We start from the raw sequence: 22569 nt of genomic DNA on the forward strand, positions 1-22569 counted from the left end.
TGATCATGAACAAAGCTACTACGGTTTGCCTTTCCGGGGTAGTCTGAGGCTACGGACTCCTGGCCTAACTAACCACATCATGGTATGGACTAACAAGTAAGCCGTATCCACCTCGAGGACCCAGCAAGACGTCAAGGGTCATCTTCGGAACTGTTGTGTAAGGGTTCTGTGTGAGTGTAAGGAACGTCAGATGGGTAGAAGTCATACAGCCTTAATGGAGCAGATATTTACGGGGTACATCTCATTCATTATGAGACTGTGTAGTGGGCGATGATGATGATGATGATGCACGGCTAAGCCGGTGAGTGCATAGGAGTAAGTCTGGATACATAAGCACTACATAATCACATCACATGATTCCGCTGTTCTTCCACACCTGCCCTTTTAAGAAGGTCCAGGATAATCTTCCCCTATGCAAAGTAGTTTATATAGTTCATATGCAATAACTGACTAAAATAATGCACCCAAGGTTGGGTCACTAAGAACCCCGGGTTCAAACGGCGTCTGGCTTACAAAATAAGCTGGGTATCAATCTCAGTAAGTACTAACTAGGCAGTGGAACTCTAAGAATAGGCAGACCACCATTGGTCAGACAGCAGAGGATGGCCATATGATAGTCGTAGTATCAATCATCAAAAGGCTGGCTGGACTGCTGGGAGTGACAAATCTCATGACCTTCCCTACCCGCAGAACCCGTACACTGAGTCATGGCGTGGGTGGCTGTGGGATAATCCGACCACCAAGAGAAAAAAAAAGACCTGAATGTCCTTTTGCACTTCTCCAAAAAGGCCAGCCAAAGCCGAAGAAGGGTGGAGCCACACCGCCCAATGAACGCGGGGTTATCAGGCTGTCCCGGTGAGTTTTTGTTGCCCACTTTGGCTTCGCTGGTTGGCCCGGCTGTCGCTGGAAAGCCCCACCCTCCCGATTGATCCCGACTCGGACTTGCTGGTTTGTTGGAGACACATCTGGCAGTCAGGATGATAGCAACTACGTTGTATCTAGATGGACACATAGTAGGTAGAGGTCAGAAATGAGGAGTCACGGTCAGACTAAAGTCTCGACCGGACGGTGTCATCTGTTTAGGCTCAGACGGCATGTGTGAAAAGTTTAGCTCTGTCAAAGCCTGTTCGGTCATGTTTCAGGCTTTGGCAACAGCAGGAAAATATATTCTGTCAAACGGATGTGAAGTTAATATCACCATCCCGGTCAGAACTGTAAATACTGTGAATGCGAGATAGTAGTACTATAATGGTAAGTAGTATACTACTAGTAGCCTTGCATTAAAGACGCCAACCTCAAACCTTGCTAGAGGGGAAAAAAACACTATCTGCAATCCAAGTCAAAAGTTCAAACAACTTAAAACAGCCCGTCACAAAAAGTACCGTTACGCTCGGAGTGTTGGTTATACGCATCAACCGAAAGACTAAATTGGCAACCGGCGACAATACAACAAATCAGCGCAGACAACTTCTCTCCGGATCCCGCAGGATAGCAAATCCTTTTGTAGGACTGTCAAAGGCTACGGACGAGGCAGCAAGCAGTTCCGCCGTCTAGAACGGGATGGAAAGAACCTTACTGGCAACCCCTCTTTGGGGAACTCGCATGAAGGATGCAGACTAATGCCGGTCCATGCGGGCGACAGGAGGTACTCCCTTTAAACGAGGTACCACGGGCCAGGATACTGGATAAATGACTGGTGAGCTTTGGTATCTTGTTCTGGGGGGTGGTGCTTTGAGCGAAGGATGAGGTCACACGATGTGAAAGAAAAAAAATAGGCAAGGAGGGAGGGTCGGAGATATGCCAGCCATCACGGGAATGCACAAACTTTGTATTGATGAAAAGTACCGACAAAGCCACGAGGATCATCTCATCATGACTTTCGGTGGGAGAGGGGTCCAATCCGGTTGTAGTCAAAACTCAGCTAACAATATGCCGTAGACTCTCGCTAGATGGGTGTCCATTCAGATGGAGAGCTCTATTATGAGCGATATATACAACTACATCCGAGACAAGCCTTAGTGTCTGATTCGCATAACGCTATTGGACTGATGCAGCCTTCCGAGCATGCTATAGACGATCCACGGTAATCGTGGCACCATCTCAATTTCTTCCAGCCCATACTTGTCCACAGAACGCCGTCAAATCATCAAGGAAGTCCTGTGGCCTTTCCAACGCTGCAAAATGTCCGCCCTGTGGCGTGTCAGCAGATGCCGCCAGATGCCGCCAGCAAGACTTGGTAAGCATACCTTCTCGTGAGCTTGCCAGAACACCAAATTTCCTGTTGTCTCAACCCAAGCGCGTGGGGTGGGTACAAGCTCCTTCGGATAATATGAAAAACCAAATGGCTTGCGGATGTACCATCGGGGGTCTTCGGCCTGTCTCAGCTTGGGCGGCGGGACGTTCTGGGTCAGGGTGAGTATGTTTACGAGGTTATAGGCGGAGGTAGAGTCAACATACTTCCCGATAGTGGTAGATAGACCGGGGGAATGTCTCAGTAAACCAGTACAGGGAGACCGATTCCAGGATAGTCTCCAAGGGTATAGGCTCATCAGCCCAGTCGAGGAACTTCTCTCCAATCCTGTATGTTCCGTTAGTTGATTGACAAATGGTGTATGGGAGTGCATACCAGGCGAGCAGAGCCACCGGATTTGTGGATAGCACATTGCCAATCGTGCTGGGTCGAGTACCATGCTCGAGAGCATATCCACTGCCATAGGTACTAAACCACTGAGCGCGAGCCAGCGCGCGTTTCTCTTCCTCAGTAATAGCGGTGTCTGGTACGTTGGAGGGCTTGCCCATATAGCACGCATTCACTAACGATGATTAGAGGACAACGTCTACAGCGAAGAGGCAATCGGCAGCTTACAATGCACGGCTTTGCAAGATTCATGATCTACTGCAAGTATGCGACCGATCCTTGATCCAATGTCTCCACCTTGTGCCACATAGCCATCCTCGAAACCGAGATTGAGCATCACCTTGTTGATGACGCGGGCCGTATCAACGCCAGTGAAGTTGACACCTAGCGGAGGGCCGGATGAGAAAGTGAACCCCGGAAGCGACGGAATCACTATATGGTATGGCAAGGTTTCTGGGCTATATTTGTCCCGAATCGAAGTCAGAGCGGGAAGAAACTCGAGAAAGCTGCCTGTTCTGAGTCAGTTGATAGGCTGAATGGAAAGGTCGACGTGAGCTTGCCTGGCCAGCCGTGGAGAAGAACAATAGGGATAGCATCCTTTCTCTCAGAGAACAAAGCCACAAAGTGAATGGTCAGGCCCTCGATATCATACGTGAACTGAGGGAAGCTATTGATACGGCTTTCGGCCGGTCGCCTACAGTTTTCAGCTTTGCTGAGATCAGCCAATTGATGGATCTTACCAGTCAAAGCTCTTCCAAGCTTCCTTTGCATTGGCGAGCCATTCATTGGTTATGCCATATTTACGATCCTGCTGAAGACCTTCGTATGTTGGAGGTGCGAGCTTCGACAGCTTGACCAAGAGCTGTAGCTCCTCAATTTGTTCGTCCGAAACATGGACCTGAAAAGGGGATGGGATGACGGTCGTACCCGAGGGAACTTTGCTATAAGCGAGTGCCATTGTGATATCAGAAGCGGTCAGACTGCAGATGCTGAGCAGAGGAAAGCTACAGAATGTGGTGAAAGCAAGGAGCGGGGTGACTGGCTGTTACATCACATGGTTTAGTTGCACTAATATAGCTAGAACGATTTGATCGTCATGTCAGCAAATGTCTCGGTGTACTCACAAAGTTAGCATGCAACCCCGTGGGTTCAACTAGGACTGTCGCTAACTACAACATAGAAGGTTAGTGGTATTCTGGAGTACTATGGCTGCTTACGAGAACTGACTGGTTAATGAACGCCTCATTATCGGGGTCTAAATTAGGCAAGGCTGCAATTTCATGGTCCTATATGCCTGCTGCCTATCGCCACTTGCTAGATCTATTTACGAAGATGATGTGAGAGGATGGTAGTGCGTCTTAACAGGCTGTCAGCGCTAGAGCATGACCACCTAGCAAGATGACTCTAGATTGCTGCAATGACCTCCCGCAGCAGCTCAACAAGTGACGTGATTTCTTGCTCTGTCTGATGTTAGTATCCCATCGTCAAGAGTAGGTATAAACTGACCAGTGTTGTAATGAAGCATGCTGATCCGCACAACTCCATCCTCAACGTCGTCTAAGCCGATGATGTCCTTGAGCAACCGATGGCTGTACATATGTCCGCTGCGAAACCCGAAAGGGCTTCTTTTCTCCACCTCCTCAACTAGCGCTTGGCTCTTAATGCCCATCACGGTGAAGCTAATCACTGGAACTCGCAGATCTTTGTTGGCGGAAGGCTCGCCATGGATGGTTACACGGTCATTGCTTCTCAGAAAGTCCAAGAGAATCTCCTGCAGCTTCTCTTCGTAGGTGGCGATTTCATCCCATGTGGCGGAGAAATCAGAGCCGAAGTATTCCAGGACACGTGGGATGCTTTGTGTCAGCTCATAGTTGGCGGAAGCCAGGTTCAGCATGAGATCGAGAGTTTCTGTGGATTTGAAGTAGTGGCACAGAGGAGTTATCTGGTCATGGATTCGCGACGAGGCATACAGCTGGGCGATGTGAGGACCATAGACTTTGTACCACGAGAATGCCTGTAGCTGTTAGATCACAGTTTGCCTACACTCTAGTTTCACTCACGTAGAAGTCGACATCGAGATCCTTGACGTCGACCTGGCGGTGTGGAGCAAGCGCGACGCCGTCAACGCAAAGAAGAGCCTATGTATTATGAGATATTGATCGAGTATATGCAGAAATGTCATACCCTAGGAGCCTGATGCACAACCTTGGCAATCTCCTTTACGTTTGTGATGGATCCTGTGATATTGGAAGCATGCGGACAGGCGACAAGTCTGGTCTTCTCCGACATCAACTGCTTCAGTTCAGAAGGATCGCAAACAGGGTTTAGAGGATCTGAAGCCCCCCACCACTTGACCGTAAGCCCCAAACGACGCGCGATCCTATCCCACGGGGCAGAATTGGCCTCATGGTTCAGCTTGGACACGATCAGCTCGTCTCCTGGTTGGAAGTCTAGAGCTGTGGAGAGGTTGTGCAGGAGCTGCGTTGTTGAGACACCCAGGCAGATCTGCATGGATTAGCATTGTACATTGATGAATAGGTTTTCATACCTCTTCAGGCTTCGCATTTATGAATTTTGCTGCTGCTTCGTAGCCGTGATCGTAAGCGGCAGTTGAGACCTTGGAAGTATTGTAGGTTGCGCCCAATTGAACGTTGGTCTTCGAAAGATATGATGTCACCCTACACTTGTTATGGAAATTTGCTAGCAGCTACCAGCCTGGGGGACATACGATTCGATCACTGTGTCCAACACCTGGCTGCCTCCTATATGCTGTTAGAACTTCCCCGTTTTCGATACTGGTGGGTAGGATGTAACCGACCTGCATTGTCCAGGAAAATTTGCTCCTGATTCAAGGCGGGGAAGCGAGAACGAGCCTGCGAGATGTTGAAAGACATGTTGAGTGGTACAGTTGGTAGGTGATGCAGTTAACCCAAATCGATGTTGTATGGGATGAACCGAGATTCCTCGTGGCAGCCTGAGGGGGATGGCAGCGAGAGGGGTAAACTGGCATCTCCACTCGCCCCATTCTTAGCTTTATCGCAACTTCGGGCGCGTCCGAGTACTCAGCAACATTAGATCTTGTAAGTCGGTCAATCTTTGAATCACCTTGATTCCTCTATGCTGCCTGCTGACCATCATGATTATAGACTGCACCACTCCTGGAGACGGAGACTACGCAAGCAGTACAATCACACCCAAGAAGAAGCAGAATAAAGACAAATTACCCGATTTGCAAACTAAGAAACTCGATGAATCATGATGGTTAATGAAAAGAGGCCTGGTAGCTCTACCTGCATACCACAGCGAGCCGATCTCACATTCCATGCACGCTTGAACCACGGTTCGATCGCAGAAGCTGTCGGTTGAGCCAGTGCCTGACGTCAGGTGGGAGGCCTTTTACTTTGCGTGATACTATAACCACTTATCAGACAAAAATGGCATCCTCTGGAGCACCCCGCTATTCACGTCTTATCGAATCTGGGCAGATAGTCTGTTCGGCGACGCATCCAATAGTAGGGCGGTGGCTATCGCAGCAGGGATGCTTATCATGCACCAGCTTATCTGGCTAGACAGATGAGCTGCAGAACGTGATTGTCAGCCTGCAGCTTTCTTTCTCCAGCATTTAGACAGCGCAGCTTGTGCGACCGTATCCCTTACATCGATCTACCATATTGCTTTTTCGCTTCCGCACTTCTGTATCGGATGACTTGAACCTCTATCCACTTCATCTACCGCATCTCGGTGGCACCATACCTAATCATGAAGTTCAACCGGCCTCATCTTCGAGTGCCGCAGTCGCGCTCTGCTTTTGCGGATGGAAGCTCTCGCTGGACCAATCTCGATCTCGATCCGGTTCCTTTTCATCGTCGACAATGGGGACCGCTCAGCTTTATCTGTAAGACTCCTTCTTTGTTACTATTTCTGTGCTGACAGATGTACAGCGTATTGGGTCTCCGATGCCTTTAATGCAGCTACATGGCAGTTTGCTAGCAGTATAATAGCAGTCGGGCTGAGCTGGCGCGAATCACTCATAATCGTCGCGATTTCGTTCTTCATCATGTCTTTCGTCATCGCGGGCAATGGTGCTGTCGGTGCGATCTATCACATTCCGTTCCCGGTGATCTCACGGGCGAGCTGGGGATTTTGGGGATCATACGTCGCCATTATTTCTCGAGTTATTTTGGCGCTGTTTTGGTTCGCGATTCAGAACGTCAACGGCGGAAACGCCGTGCGTGCAATGATCGGAGCCATCTGGCCTAGCTTCTTGAGGGTCAAGAACGAGATTCCTGAGGATCAGGGCATTACAACGAATGGCATGGTCGGATACTTCATCTTCTGGCTGTTTCAACTTCCGTTTCTCTGCATCCACCCGAACAAAGTGCGGTGGCTGTTTGTGGTCAAGTCTGTGCTTGTGCCGATCGCATGGATTGCGATTTTGATCTGGGCGTTCGTGGCAGAGGGAGGAGGTGCAATGTTCGAGCAGAAAGCGACTGTCTCGGGGTCACAGTACAGCTGGGTGTTCTTGGCGAGCATGACATCAGTCTTGGGGAACTATGCCACCCTCAGTGTGAACCAGGTATGTAGGCTAATGGGAAGTGATGCAATGGCTAATACTATTAGTCCGACTTTTCTCGATACTCGCGTGTTACGGCAAAGTGGCAGCTTCTATACGTCCCTATGCTACCTATCGTGTTTACATTCATCTCATTCATCGGCATTGCCGCCTCCTCAGCTGGCTACGCTAGATACGGCGGATCAATCCCATGGGACCCGATCGAGCTGATCAGCCACTGGTCCAGTCGGGCATGCCGCTTTTTCGCAGCATTCTCATTCGCTCTGGCCTCTCTGGGTGTCAACATCTCCGCCAACTCGATCTCAGCAGCCAACGATCTGATGGCCCTGTTTCCAGGACACGTCAATTTGCGCCGAGGCCAGATCATCTGCGGTATCTTATCATGGGCTCTAGTACCATGGAAGATTCTTGAGTCGGCGGACAGCTTCCTGAACTTCATGTCAGCGTATGCTATTTTCCTGGGACCGATTGCAGCTATCATGCTGTGGGACTTTTGGCTGCTGAAACATGGAAAGTATGATACCCTGGCTCTGTACCAGCCAAACAACCCGGTGTATCGCTACTCGAAATGGGGCGTGAACTGGCGCGCCATTGTAGCGTTTATTGTCGGCGTGGTGCCGAGTCTGCCAGGACTGATCAACTCGGTCAATAGCAGTGTCTCTGTTGGCGTGGGTATCCACCCGTATCAGTTTGGATGGCTGCTGGGATTCGTGGGAACCAGCGTGGTGTATGTAGGGTTATCGTGGCTGTTTCCTGCGCGACATGCTATTATCGACAGGGCCGTGATGGCCGAAGAAATCTACGACGGACGGGAAGTTGACGGAGAATCCGAAGAAAAGTTGGACAACATGCACGAGAAGGCCAAAGTATAATACTTTCGAAGCATATAGCCAGCAATATAACAAATCTATAACAATGCACCCATAGACACATTCTAAACAACAGAACCCAGTACCAAACGCCGTAGCAACACAACACAACACAACATGAAACAGCAAATCAGCTAAACCTCCCAATCCACCCCCCTCGCCTCCTTCAACACCTTACTCACAGCCGACGAAGCACGACCAACCTCACCGCCATCCTGCCTCGCACTCTCCAACCCACGCTCAACAGGAACCAAAAACCGTCCCTTAAACACACGGAACCTCTCCTCCCTCGTCTCATACATCTCCCCTTCCTCATCTCTCGGCGCACCAAACAAATTCAAATACACATACGGCTGCGCCGACTTGGGCACCATATGCACATCCGTCTGCACAATCGGGAACCCACCACCGCCACCACCAAAACCAGTCCCACTCTCACCCTCACCATCCACCTCCATCCCATCATCATCATCCTCGCCAATTCCCGCCTCCAAAAACTCCGCCAACACGCCCAAAACCTTCACCATGGGCTTCCCCTTCGCGCCAGCCTTCCCGAACGCCGCACGATTACTCGACCACTTAGAGCTCTCCTCGGTATGCCAGCCCAGCACAGAGAGGAAGCAATTCAGCGTCTTGATCCACCCGCCCGCGCACGACACCACGGCTTCTCCGGCAATCTCAACCAGCCAGGAGAGGACGTCCACGGCCGTGACGCGGATGTCGGCGGCCAGATGCGTCATGCCGGCGCGCACGTACGGCATTAGGCTGGCGACGTGGTCTTCCACGTCGCCTGGGGGCAGGGTGCGGAGGAGCTTGAGGAGCTGGGTGCGCACGGTTGTGCTGGCGTCCAGGATTAGGGGGGAGAGGGTGGGGAGGAGGGTGCTTACGGGGATAGGGAGGGGTTGGGATGTGGGGGCGGAGGTGAGATGGGTGGTTAGGTGCGCGAGGGAATCACGTCGCTGAGTGTCGGATTTGGAGTTTAAGAGGGAGACGTGGTGGGTGAATTGGTGGGTGGTGCTGGGGGCGTGGAGGGTGAGGGATTGTTGGGTTAGGGTTATACCTGATCATCCTTTATTAGGAGGGGATGTATTGAAGATGAAAGGGGGTGTGATTTGGGGAAAGTTACTTTTGGATTTGAAGCTCGTGTCGGTGAAATTGTCCGGTTTGGCTTTGGCTTTGCCGACTTTGAGCTTGGGTTTCTGGTGTGAGATGGTTAGTATGTTGGTTGGTTGGTTCTTTGGTGGTGGGTATGGGATGGGATGGGATGGGGGTGGGTACTTGGAAGTCCTTTTGCTTCTCCTTCTTCTTTTTGGAGCTGGAGCCCATGGTTATATCGTATAGACTCTGTGTTTCTGGGTAGGAAGGGTGTATATGTTGGATATGGGGGGTTTGGGGCGTGGTTGCTGGTTGATGTTGTTGTATGAATGCGATGAATTTTTATATGGTCACGTGTGTCATGTGATGTGGTGGATGTTATTGGTCAATACCAACTACACAGACAAGATATAACCTAGTAGTGAACTATAATAGAAGCAGTCACTGATGATTCTACTACAGCTATGTTGATAATTTACACTACATCCCTATACTCTACATTATGTATGGTACTAATCCTCACCTGCACCTTCCTACTACAACCACAACCACAACACAACACAACACAACACAACACAACACACCACACTCACTCTACTATTCCCACACCACAACCACACCCACTATCACAACCACACTCACTATATCACAATCACAACCACACTCACTATATCACAATCACAACCAGAATGACCAACCCACCCACCCTCCGTACCAAACTCCCAATATACACACACCTAATCCCAGCACTCATCCTCCTCCTCACCCCCATCCCAATCCCAAACCTACTACTCCTCCCCCCAACAACCCAAACCATCCTCCACCTAAACACCCACACAACAACCCTCACCCTCCTCCTCTCATCCCTCTACCACATGCACGAACAAAAATCACCAGACAAACTATCATCATCAAACTTGTACCTCCGTCTCGATCAACTAGGCATAATCCTCCTCATCGTTGTGAACTACATCACGGGGATATATTTCGGGTTCTACGCTGATACACCCACGAGGAATGGGTACATATTCTTCGTAAGTACCCTACCCTACCTATCTATCTAGTATTCCATGGTACATACAGTATTATTGCTGCTAGTATGGTCATGGTTATGGTTATGGGTATGGGTATGTACTACGTATGCAACTAATTATGATCATCTATATACTATGGATGGATAGATACTCATCCTGTCTGTATTCCCAATAACAACACATCTACTACTACCCTCACGATACACATCATCCCCGGAATACAATACATTACGGATTATATCATTGTTACTCCCCGCCATATCGGCAGTCATACCCATATTCCATGGCTATCTCCTCCACGGCGGGGAATATCTCCTATCTGTCGGGGTGGGATGGTATGTCTCTGAAGGGGTGGTGATTCTTCTAGGTGTTTGGGTCTATCTGGTATGTTTCTCTTTCATTTAATATTAAGTATATGTCTGTCATGGGTAGAATGCTAATGAGGATTGATGTGATGGTAAGTAGATGCGATTCCCTGAGCGGTGGTGTACTTCTCTCTGGACGGAGGTGTGTAGTTCGCATGTTGTGTGGCATGTTTGTGTTGTTGTGGGCATTGGGTTCCATTTCATGGGTGTGATGCAGGCTGTACGGTTCTGGTTTGAATGAAGGGATGATTGAAAAGGGAATAACGTCAGTTCAATTGAACCATCCTTAGACTACCTAGCTATTCATAATCACAATCAATCACAATCACAATCAAAGCAGAAATAAATCACTCTAAACAAGGAGATGCGCACTTCTGCCCGGTCCAAATTCTGAAACAAACAAACATAACAAAATGAAATAGAAGAAAAATCAAGAAATCGAAATCAGCAGCAGCACAGCAGAATGGACCGGACAGACGCGATTGTATCAAGCAAAAACACACAATAAAATCCTCCCGCTCATCCATCCCCTTCATTAGACATGTACTAAGCATCCCCAAGAACCGAAATCGCATCACTCATTAGACCTGCCGCCAGCCAGCGCAGACCATTACCTTGCATATTACCAACTCCTGCTCGTCTAGCGAGAACTCCTTTGCTGCGCGGTCATGTCTATCGTGGAACATCAGAAACAAGAAAAGATTCATCCCGTGAAACTTGTCTGCACAAACTTTTACAGACTCATCTGCACAGTTTACAGACTCATAGTCAGCCACTCCCATTCCTGGCTGGCTCCTTGCCCGCCCGCAATACTGTGGTTGGCCGGGTTGGCTGCCGCCGGGGGCATCGCCGGCGCCAGAGGCACCACCTTGGACCGTCCGCTCGCCGTGCTCGACTTGCTGGCGTCGTCGCCGCCCGCCTCCGCGTCCGTGGCCTTTTCCAGCCGACGCTGACGCTTCGGCGCCACCTGCACGGACGAGGTTCCCCGACTCTGTCCTGGAGAACTCGTCGGGTTCGCCTTCGGAGGCGCCGCCGCGATGGGGACCACGCCTGCGGCTCTGCCCGACGTACTGCCACCCGGCACCGCGGGCGGCGACTCCGACGACGTCGCACCACTCTGCGCCCGGCTCGACGTTGGCGTCGTAACCGTCGTCTGCTGCACCGAGTTCTTGCGGGCCGACTTCTTCGACGCGCGCGAAGTGCCCACCGCCAGGCTGTTGGCGCTGCTGCGGTTGCGCTTCTTGATCACGTCCGTCTTGAGCGACAGTGGCCGCACCACCCCGTGCAGCTTCAGGAACAGCCCGCAGGCGTTACACAGCGGCTGACCCTCAGGGTTACGCCGCCACAACGGGGTCGTCTGCGTGAAGCAGTTGGTACATGTGGTGGGGCCACTGCTCTGCTCACCGTTCTTCGAGCCACCCGGACTGGCCGGCCGAGACGGCACGGCACTGTTCAAGCCCGACTCTGGCGGTGTGTTGGGTGACGTGTGTGAAGTGTTGGCGTTCATGCTCTGCCGCAGCAGCTGTGCAGTATTAGGAGTCGACGTCGTCCGCGCAATCTTCTGCCGCCGGGGATCCTGCTCACGGTTGCGCACCTCGCTGACCGAGGCGGCCGAACCATGCGTGCGTCCCAGACTGCCGCTTTGAGCCCACTCGCTGGGGGTATCCATCATGTCGGCAGACCCGATCGTCACATGTTTGCGGTGCTGCGCGCTGAAGCCGGGCAGCGAGTGGAAGGAGCCAGGGAACTGAGCATCCCACTGCATGCCACCGTTCATGTCCGCACCATCATCCAAATCACCGGGCATCGTCAATCCCGCACGGTCGGAAAACTGGTTACCCTCGTCATCCTCATTGTCCGAATCAGCGCCGAAGCTGAACATGGCCGCATGCGAAGCCCCGGTCGAGAAATCATTGGGGTTGAGCACTTGAGTGGGATCGACGTGCTGGGGCTGAGGAATGGGATAGCCCGGCGAGTGCATCGAAGACGAGTGGTTGCCAGTGTGGTGCGACTGGTCCTGGTTCTGGTTGAACATATATCGCGGCTGCAGCGATGCAGACAGATTCGACGTGCGGTGCGAGACGTAGTTGGGAACCCGGCGCTGCGTGCGCGCATCCACCGAGGGCATATCGAAGAACATCGAATGCTCACCGTCATAGGCCGGCTGCGGTGTCGACGCGGTAGACTGGTATCCCGACGGCGGCGGGGAGAAGAAATCGGTCGAGTTGAGAGACGAGGCGACAGGCGTGTGCGCATACAGGTTGGCAAAGGGGTTGCCTGACGTCATAGGGGACTCGGTGGGAGAGAAGGTAAACTGGGTCTGGTAGGGACCGGCGGAAGTAAGGATCGGATCTTCACTCAGGCCGTAGGTATCCAGACCAAACGGCATGCCAGGTGAAGTGTGGTTGTGGTGGGAGGAATGGTTGTTGTTATGGTGCATCGCAAAAGCCGATGACGCATCCAGGGCGTAGTCAGGCACACCGCCCGACAAGTCCGGATCCTGAGCCAACATCGCGTTCGACACGGGCGGCACCTGGGGCGACGCCTCGGCCGGGCGTTTCCGGGTGGGCACCTGGAGGTTAAAGAACTGGCGTTCGTCGATGCTCGTCTTGCGCACCCGACGAGGCACGTAGCCGAACTCACTGTTCCTTCGCTGGTCCTGGGGTGGGTGGGGGAACGAAGCGGGCACGGGCGTGGACTCAGCCACTTGGTCCTTGCGGGACTTGATCGGGATGGCTGCCGACGTCGACTCGCCTTTTGTGACTTGGGGAGATGGGTGATCGGACGGGGACTCAAAGGGAACAATGAAATCGTCGAGGTTCATAGGATCAGAGGTCAGGTCGGTGGTGAGAGAGGGATTTGCTGCGGTCGGCTCGCGATCAGTGAGACGCAGCTGAGCAATGCCACTAGGGCCGGAGACGCTGTTTCGAGCGGAGGCACTACTATTGACGCACGAAGTTCGATCAGCATTCCATCGAGCGACGGCAGGGGGGAAGAGGAACAGAGGATTGACGAGGCACTCCACCTACCGAGATTGCTGAGCACGTTCCCGTTCCTTGCGTTTCAAACTCATAGCCATCATCCGCCACGTCAAATTCTCCATGCGCTCTTGGTTGGGTAACTGAGCTTTAGTCCTCGAATACAACTTCCAGATCTGGGTGGCTAATGGATCCTTTCGTTGCATCTCATCCGGACCATCAAATCCGGGGCGAGGCGTACCAACCTTCCATTCCGGAAAAAGGGAGTCGTTGAGCAGACTGTCGGGAGCATTCGAGGAATCAGCGGGGCTGATTGGGGAGCCAAAGGAGAAATCGTCAGAGAGTTGAGAGGAAGTCGGAGGGAAGTGGAGGGGGTTGTTGGAGGTGGTGGTGGAGGAGCGGCGGTCGGCGTCGGCGGAGTCCTGGAGAGAAGTAAAGGCCGCGGGTTGCGTCGGTCGCACACCACCACCACCACTGCCTCCTCCCCCCAGGGTCAACCCGGACATGGTTGTCTGATTGGAGGAAGCCCTCAAGGGGGCACACGAAATGAAAGGCGGAGAAAAGTAGTAAAGGCAAGGTAGTCACAGAGAGAGTAGCGAGTCACCCCCCAAAAGAGAATAAATTAAATGGGGAAAAAAGAAAGGAAAATCGATGGAAGAAAAAAAGAAAAAGATAAGGGAGGTGCAGGACGAGAGATAGGGATGGAGGGGAGGGGAAAGACTGGGGAAAAGGCGAGAGGACGACGAACGACCAGAGAGAGTCGACGGCGAAAGATAAGCGGCGAGGGAGGGAAAGAAGAGGAGGCCGGATTAAAGGGCGGAAAAGGAAGAGCGAAGGAAAGCGAATTAAGACAACGCCGCGCTCAATTGGCCGGTGGTCGCAGCACGAGGAATTCCAGGCTACCCGCCGTAAACGACCAGATTCAGCCCAGACCCTGGACAATAATAATCAATCGGATATCTCCAAATTGGATGTATAGGTGGTCTCCGCTGTCTGTGTCTTGTGTCTGTTCTGTCTGTCTCGGAGGATCGCGGCGAGACAAGACGGACTGTGTGGGAGGGGTTCGATCGTTGTTCCCCCAAAAGGATGGGGAAGGGAAGTCGAAAAAAGAAAAATGAATAAATAAATCAAAAAGAAACCAGAACTAAAAAAGCGATCAAAAAAAGAAGAAGCGAAAAAGAAGTAAGTTGGGAGTAAGCGCAAAGTAGTAATGGTGGTTGTCGAAAGTCAAAACGAGGTGCAGTAGTAGCAAAGTAGTAGCAGCAGCAGGACAACGGGAGCTAGGATCGGGAGCAGGTCAGTGGTGAGATCAACTAGTAGTCGCAAGTAAGTAGCAGCAAGTAGCAACGGCAGGAAATAGTAATAGCAATAATAACAATAATAATTATCATAAATAATCATCATCATATTATCTTTTTCTTTTTCTTTTTTTCTTTTCTTGTCGTCCCTTCCCCTCCCTCCTCTCCAGATGCAAGTGGCTTGCATGGACTGCATTCCCCCCGGCTTTTCCTCTTCCTTCTCCCTTCTTTTCTTTTTCTTTTCCCCTTCCGTCTCTTGCGGCGGGATCCGTCCGACAGGAAATAGAATCAAAAATAAAATAATACAATCGAAATAAGAATAAAAAAAAAAGACAAGAAGGTGTATGTGTGTGGATGTTGTTCAGGGTGTGCGTACCTTTTAGAAAATCCCTAGCCTTGCAGCTAATCCGTCCACGAGCAATCTCGCGGCGGGTAATTCTTTCTTTCTTCTTGATGTCTGAGTCCTTTTTTGTAATTTATATTTCCTTTGTTGATTCTTTTATTTTTATTCGTTTCCCCCTCTTATGGAAACCCAATGGATCAGATGGTATTTCTGTTCCTCCTAGATGTGACGTAGAAGGGGGGGGTAGCAGTGAAGAGTGAGGAGGCGAATCCGAAGGAATGGGTGAGCGAGGATGTGAGGATGCAGGATGATGATGCTGATGGCTTGACCGGCGAGGGGGGGCTAGACCCTCCCGATGCACATGACGCGCTGGAAGGCTGACTTGAGAGAGAAAAAGGCAATGTTAAAATGCAATCACTAACGGTAAATCAAAAAAGAAAAAGTATAAAAAAATGATAGATAAAATTGGGACAGATTCCAGCCGGAGGGAGATAAGAAAACAGACTGGGGAGGGGGCCCGGAGAAGAAATAAGAGGGGAGGGGAATAATAAGATGAGAAGGCGAGAGAGCGCGAGAGAGAGGAAGAGAGAGAGAGAGAGAGCGAGCGCAGCAACAGCCGTGGAAATGAATAATAATGCGATACCTTCTAGTAGTAGATGACGGAGCCGGAGAGTGGAAAGTGGACACCGGAAGTGGAGGAAGGGCTGCAAGTCTAATCCAGTCAAGGTCGGGCCTTAATTATTACAAGAACAAGAGACAGTCAGTTAGTTGTCAGTCAAAAAAGTAAAAAAAAAAAAAAAAAAAAAAAAAAAAAAAAAAAAAAAAAAAAAAAAAAAAAAAAAAAAAGAACAGGAACAAAAACAGAAGAACTTTTGCCCCTCTCTTGTTTTTGTTTCCCTATTTTCTCTTCTTTTCTTTTCTTTTCCTGTGAAGGAAGAAGTGGGGAATTGATTTGGAAAAAAAGGGTATCACTCACTTCACTCAGTCTTTAACAACTCTTCTGCTGCTGCTTCTTCTTCTTTGATTCTCTTAAAAGCAACCAACCTTTCATTCACAAGCCAGATGCCCGGTGGATGCTGTTGCCTCCATCCACGGGTGGGTTGGAGTTTCAGTGACCCAAGAACCAGTCACAATGCGCGAGGAACGTCCCTGCGCATCCACGCTGATTTGCCCGCCGGGATTCTGCCGGAATTTTTAGCTTCCCGCCGTAGTAAGTAGCAGAACTGACAAAGTTTGGAACTGAATGAATGGTAAATGGAAATTCAAGATTCACTGCAGCAACGACAACAACAACAGCAATTCACGTCAATTCAATGTTCTGGCAGCAGGAACAACAAGCCTGGAGTAACAATGGTATACAGGATATATTATATACAATCCCCATTATGACCTCCAACCACCTCCAACTCATTGCCCCTCCTTTGTCCCCTGCTACTTGTTGGGAATACGTTGTTTCTCTCCTACTATAGTACTAAGTGAAGTATCCTTACTAGCTGCGTCTCTGCAGCTTGGTTTCATACCCATGTAATACCGTGACGGGCGGCCTGGCCAGTGGCGCGGGTCGGGATGGGTTTTTGGCGTTTCTCGAAGCACTAAAGCTGCAGTAGCGCCGTCCGTTTAGATTAACCCATCCATGCTTCTCTTCTCTCATAGTACTAGTCTCCTCTCGAGACTTACTTGCTCTCTCCTCTCCCTGATCATCCGTCTCGGAAACGATGGTGTGTTTGTTGGTCTAGTATAGTATGTCTGGCTGTCTGTCAGTCTACCTGACACGCCAGACGGGTCGAGATCATCACGACACAGGTAACTAACTAGTACTCTGTAGCTTGCTTTTCTCACCCAAGACCCAAGACACATCCAGCAGAGGGATGCGACTAAAAAGATGGATGCAGCAGACCGATCCGGATCCTGATTCGGAGCCAGGAATTGGCCTGAATTCCCCCACCAATCATCGCCCGCCAAGCGACCGTAAGAGCCGACCGTCGCTGGCTTGTCGCAGTCAGGCCCAGCCTATGGTAAAACAATCCGAGTCCTGAAAACCCCGACATAACTTACTTCCCAGTTGTAGTAGTAGTCGGCTGCTGCTGCTGCTGCTGCTGCTGCTCAATCTGATGTATACGAATTGTCTTGTCCCAGGTATTCGGGCCAGCGAGCTCCGCGACCCTCCTCGGGGATTAGGTTTCCTGTGCCACTCACTAGTAGTACTACAGTAGATACCTCCCGTAGTCCTCCTCGCCACAACCATCGACTCACCTCTGACACATCGCGCGCGCCAGTCCTGTTGGCTTCATACAAATCATCGATGAAATCAAGTATACTTCCAACCGACTGATGGGCCGGGATGGACTGGGATTGTGATCAGCCGATGCTTCGCTTGACTAAAAAGCTTACCCCCCTATCGTCGGCCGAAAACCCATATAAAGCTGTTGTTATCGCTTGGGATAATGCGATCTGAGCGCACGATAGTCGCTCCCCTAGTCACTACCTTAACCCTGACCTTGTTGGAATCAAATCTATTAAGCCTGGACTGTGCGCTTGCATGCATGATCCATCTTTGGTCTGTCCCATCGGCCCGATGGTTAAATGACCGTGTCCACTTGGACGCTCCTGCAGGACAGCATACCGTGCACCCTTCCTCTCTGGAATTTCCGACACTGCGTAGCTGACCGGCGACCCCTTCCACACTGAGCAACGGGTCAGGGCCTGCTCCGCTCATCGGACCTCTTCTCCGGACGTAGGAGGAACAAGGACGACAGGCCAGCCACCACGAGTGAGCGAGCGCATCGTCCCGATGTCCTCGACGCTGGCACTAGCGGCGGGGCGGGACCTGTCCACCATCGGGCTGTCCGCCTGGCCCGGACGACCCCCGAGCCCTCGAGTGATCCATTTCTCTCTCCGTCGCGTGGATGGAGACACACTCATAGCCCACCGTCAGGCACATGGCCACCGTCCATGCTGCTAGCCTGCTACACGAGACCGTCCAATTTTAAGGTTGCTGTCCTCTTGCGGACACGGTGGACTCGAGCAGCCGCCGTGTTGGCCAGCCCTCTGGAGGCAGGTCTCTGGGGAGGCCAGCCAACGACCAGCCCGCGGACAAGGCGTCGTCGGACCAACTCTCCACCCTCATCTCGCAAAATGGAGAATTGGCCGCAGGCAGCAGAAGACGGCCGAGGGGGAAACCCGAAGCAGGTACGAGACTGACCCTCGTAAGTTGGCAACCTTCCTCATCGTCAGGCTGTCTGGTTGGAAGTCTACCTTACTACGGGATGCTCACCGGAGCTGGCTTTCCCTATCTTACCCGATCCGCGTATGACCCGGTAATTCACTGCGGTATTGACGGTTTGGTCAGAGGCGTTTCAAGCGCGTAACAAGCATCGACTAAACCACCGCCTAGTAAGCATAGGCAGTACGCCAGCAGGGCTAGCCACTGCTGCTACGAGTAATCCCTACAGCCTCATAGCTGCCTTTGTTCCACTCCCAGGTGCAGAGATATTAATCAGGGAGAAATCCACGATTCATCTTGATGCATGTGGATCCACCCATGGTTGCGGGGTCCCTTTGTTGCTCTGATTCAACCAGAGGATGAAGCTCTCCATCTCCTCCCCCAGTTGTGCCTGCCCGCCCGACATGCTTCCTCTGAATTGGGCCAGATCACTCGTTGGCCAGAACTATCCGATCCTGCAGCTGCAGTGCATGATGATGCAGTAGTCGGTTCACAGCCTCGTCCTGGCGCGTCGTCGTATTAACCGGCTTTAGCCCAGGGCCCTGGTCAACGGTAATCATGACGGTAGTGCTCATCAGGCTCTTATTCGGTATTAATCCCTATTTACTGCAACACTGGTGCGGGCGCGGCCCCGGGCAAAAGCACGGTGCAAGAGGCGTTTCCCAGTACTTTAGAAACCCCTGCAAGTGGCGAGTCATAATAAGCAGTTAACGAATAACACGGCTGATGATCGAGGCGTATGAGATATTGCCAAGCCCAGACAAGGTTGTCTAGGGAAACCGTTAGCCATCATCGTTGGCCGGAAAGAGTGGGTGTCCTGCCGCATGGATCATGTATTGAGAAAAGGGCAACCGAGCACAGGACAGTCACTTGGCCACTGCATGCCTGCACAGGCAGTAGATAGTGACCACAGTAAGCTGCCCCTTCTGTACGCGCCAGCATGAGTCGTTGATTGCTTCTGTACTGGTTCTCAAGCACGTTTCGGCCCCACGGGAGGAACAACCGCGAGGTCCACCGCACTAGCGCTCCATAATCACGGTCTCCCACGCTACCCACGATGTCCTGGAGATAAGAGTCGCAGATAAGCAGATAAGCATGTAATGGACCTTGGTCATCGCGGCCAATGGCCGTCCGTCAATCGGGGTCATTTCGAAGCGATGGAGTACTCTCCAGATGCACGCCACGATTGTCGCTCCCAGTCGCCTGGCTCCAAAAGGACGACCAAGCTGGGGTAAGACCGACAAACTTATTTGGTCAACAAAAGGATAAAACCCGAAGCAAGCACAAGGTCAGCCAGCATGTGAAAGGGCAATATCAAGCGCAGCCAGTCATTGGTTTTGGGGGGGTATATTGGGGCCGTGGCAAAAGCAATAGAGTTCGACGGGAATAGACAGGAGCCTTGGGAGGAAGGCAAAGCGGGCGAGTGGCGCCGTGCACGGATCCGGCTGACTCACCCGCCCGGCCTTAACTCCGTTGGCCGGAAAATGCCCATCGATCGACAGTATCTCTAGCCTGTCTACCTCATGGTCCACGGACACGCCCAATAAGGCCCATTCCAACTCATTCCTATATTCTGTAATCATCATCAATAGTGTTGATAATTCGCATCTCCAGCATTCTTGAGCCAGCGCCACACAAACCTTGAATAAGACGGGGTATGACTACTCCCTTTTGGTCCGGATGCAGCGACCAACTTCCGGCGGGACGCTCGAACAGGAAATCGGTCTTATGAAGCACATATGCGTGCCTGAGCTAACCAGCCCAAGTAAGTACACCGTCGCTAAGAGTGTCTGGGATAGCCGTACTTCGTAGTTTCCCTCTGGCGTGCGGCAAATCGAGCTTCCGGCCCACCATAGTCAAACCTGTTCTAGGACCCCTCGACAATATCTTTAGAATGTTAGTTTCAAGGGGTCGGCGTGAAATATCCCGTATAGCACCAGAAGGTTGATCGCTTCGCATCATGCAATATCATAATCAGGCAACGTCACCGACCGACTGGACCAGCATACCGCGTCGCCGGGGACGATCTGAGACGTCATCACTAGGCGGAAAGCACCCGGAAGACATCCGGCCCATATTCCGTGTCAACTATTGGGGTAGCCTTCACCCCATATTCCAGCCTCGGCATATTTCCCATTTTCGTCTCCCACTCTGTCTCCAGTCAGTGGAAGGTTCAATAAGTCCTTCCTGTTTTGTTCAAATGTGGATCGAGGCGTCATGCGCCGCTGTCAGGCAGCATCAATCGGAAGACAGATAATAGTCATCAGAAATGCACCGGAGATGTCAATCATGAGCATAAAAGATTACATCCGACCAAAGTTGATAGCGAAAGCATTCATCTTCCGGCATATTCCTACCCCCCCCCACGCTAGGATCGGCTCGATTTTCTCGCGGCTGGCGCGGGTGCGCCGGAAATTCAGTCAATGCAATACAGCCTGAACCCTGCAATGAGCTTTTCCCGCATCGAGTGTGCAGGAACTGTGGAAATAAGACGTGCCAGCATGCCCATGGAGGGTCGTCGTATGCTGAGAGGGAATGCCTGATGAAGCCTGACTGGTGCGGTCGAGAGAATTTTGCGAAGATCAAATGCGACCGTGAAAGGAGGGTTGGCTAGCAATGCAAGAAGGGAATGACTGCGCCGTCAAAGAGTGTCTGCATGTGCCAGTAGCATGTCCCCTAGTTGCGAGTAAGTGTGTACATATACAAGAGATGCTAGCATGAACCGATGGGTCGGGACGGGGAGGGCGTGGAGATAGTTTGGGGGTAGAATGGGGCACTAGAGTCAGCGTTAAAACTGGACTTTATCCACAGTACACACACGGCTTCTCTTATATACCGATGGTTTGAGCATCGTGAGAAAATAAAAGAGCTCAAATGCTAGCCTTGTCTGCCATGTGCGACGAAAAATGGGAAGAAAATGCCAGAGGAACAAGGAGGAACTGAAAAGCCAGCAGTCACTGTCGATAACTTCGACCTCCAGTGTTTATATATGATCCACAAAACTCCAGGAAAAGGCCTTCAGCGCCCAAAGGGGTTGACTGGCTTCTACTAACCACATACAGCCCCCCACAGGAGCGCGATAAGGCATCACAGGTGAATGGCGGTCAACCAGGTTCTCACCTGTCAGTCCCTGTCACTGGGCGAAGAGATCAGAAGTCTCAGCCCAATGGGAGCAGCACCGGATTTTGTACTGGAGGAGCGCCCTCGGTCAAAACAGGGGCCCTCGCCGACCATCGGCCAGGAGTCGCGATAATCATATTGATAACTATGCATATTGTCGCCATCGAGACGCCCGGACAGCCTGGAGATAAGGCCAGAAAAGCACAGACACGTCACGTCGTGGATGCTGAACCTGGTACCTTGAGCCTGCAATCATCCTCGAAGAGGCAATCAGATTGCAGCATGACAGCTGTTATCAACCCAGCTAATGCTGGCTATCAGGGCCGTTGATGATATTAATAAAGTGAGGCTGTTGCTCTCCGCATTATCGGACCCCAGACCGAACGATCGGTGGCGCGCACACACACACACCCCCATACCCACACATCCACACACACAACACGCACCGATCACTTCTGAAAAGCCAGTGACTCATACCCAGTATACTCAAGTCTTGCAGAAGGCCACAGAGCAAAGCCCACAGGAGTGTGAGCAGCGACACAGCATTCCTTCAGCATGGTTCCGCTCCGGACATTATGTACTCTCACGAAATTCGATCCCCGACCGAGCTTATCAGAGGATCGTTATCACCTCGGAGCAAATATACTTTCTCCTGGTCTGCTCCGGTTTCAACCCGCCAGGCGAATCCGTCAGTGTGATAAGCAATACTGCAGAATGCCCCTATTATTGGCAGATCCGCCTGTGAAGGTCACGGTGTTTATCAGTCAACCAAGCCCGAAGATCCGTTTGGTCCGGGGTTGTCATTTGGATGAATAGTGGACGGCAAGCCATTGCTTAGGTGGCCTGTCTGTTCTTCTGATCGCCGTTGCAGCTAGCAAGGGTCGGGGAATCTTCCAATCATATTGTCAGTGTTACGGTGTTATCGACATGGTGCGGGAAAAGCAAACGTAGAAAAAGCAATTTGCCTGTGACGTATCTTCATGGATACATCAGCAGGATAGCAGACATCATGTAGTTCGGAGTTGTGCTTTGA

At 51.4% G+C, this 22569-nt stretch overlaps 6 protein-coding genes across 6 annotated transcripts; 2 read left to right on the forward strand and 4 right to left on the reverse strand.

Annotated features, from left to right (window-relative positions):
- Positions 1-2100: 2100 nt before the first annotated feature.
- Positions 2101-3596, reverse strand: BO88DRAFT_336017 (epoxide hydrolase; the record flags this gene model as incomplete). The annotated part of the gene is made up of 7 exons (XM_025702880.1): positions 2101-2190; positions 2247-2402; positions 2458-2578; positions 2627-2813; positions 2867-3144; positions 3189-3332; positions 3379-3596. 7 exons carry the CDS (start codon positions 3594-3596, stop codon positions 2101-2103), a joined length of 1194 nt encoding a protein of 397 aa, XP_025564951.1.
- Positions 3597-3870: 274 nt separating this feature from the next.
- BO88DRAFT_384782 (putative aminotransferase) lies at positions 3871-5604 on the reverse strand. The gene is made up of 7 exons (XM_025704717.1): positions 5457-5604; positions 5367-5400; positions 5187-5316; positions 4823-5143; positions 4699-4776; positions 4145-4652; positions 3871-4098 (listed from the first exon to the last, which is right to left on the reverse strand). The coding sequence occupies exons 1-7, from the start codon at positions 5530-5532 to the stop codon at positions 4043-4045; spliced, it is 1203 nt and encodes a 400-aa protein (XP_025564952.1). The 5' UTR covers positions 5533-5604; the 3' UTR covers positions 3871-4042.
- Positions 5605-6063: 459 nt separating this feature from the next.
- Positions 6064-8149, forward strand: BO88DRAFT_245889 (nucleobase cation symporter-1 family protein). The gene is made up of 3 exons (XM_025702176.1): positions 6064-6533; positions 6580-7214; positions 7259-8149. The coding sequence occupies exons 1-3, from the start codon at positions 6398-6400 to the stop codon at positions 8081-8083; spliced, it is 1596 nt and encodes a 531-aa protein (XP_025564953.1). The 5' UTR covers positions 6064-6397; the 3' UTR covers positions 8084-8149.
- Positions 8063-9459, reverse strand: BO88DRAFT_403347 (IPI1/TEX10 family protein). Its single transcript, XM_025706340.1, has 3 exons — positions 9359-9459; positions 9207-9279; positions 8063-9140 (listed from the first exon to the last, which is right to left on the reverse strand). The coding sequence occupies exons 1-3, from the start codon at positions 9404-9406 to the stop codon at positions 8215-8217; spliced, it is 1047 nt and encodes a 348-aa protein (XP_025564954.1). The 5' UTR covers positions 9407-9459; the 3' UTR covers positions 8063-8214.
- A 1869-nt stretch (positions 9460-11328) lies between these two features.
- On the reverse strand, positions 11329-18031 carry BO88DRAFT_451840 (regulator of nitrogen metabolite repression; the record flags this gene model as incomplete). The annotated part of the gene is made up of 3 exons (XM_025710659.1): positions 11329-13516; positions 13604-13974; positions 17915-18031. 3 exons carry the CDS (start codon positions 18029-18031, stop codon positions 11329-11331), a joined length of 2676 nt encoding a protein of 891 aa, XP_025564955.1.
- A 3302-nt stretch (positions 18032-21333) lies between these two features.
- BO88DRAFT_413333 (uncharacterized protein) lies at positions 21334-21866 on the forward strand (the record flags this gene model as incomplete). The annotated part of the gene is made up of 2 exons (XM_025708119.1): positions 21334-21395; positions 21479-21866. The coding sequence occupies 2 exons, from the start codon at positions 21334-21336 to the stop codon at positions 21864-21866; spliced, it is 450 nt and encodes a 149-aa protein (XP_025564956.1).
- Positions 21867-22569: the final 703 nt, after the last annotated feature.

This window comes from Aspergillus vadensis (genome assembly GCF_003184925.1).
Source record: "Aspergillus vadensis CBS 113365 unplaced genomic scaffold BO88scaffold_6, whole genome shotgun sequence".
Classification (NCBI taxonomy): domain Eukaryota; kingdom Fungi; phylum Ascomycota; class Eurotiomycetes; order Eurotiales; family Aspergillaceae; genus Aspergillus; species Aspergillus vadensis.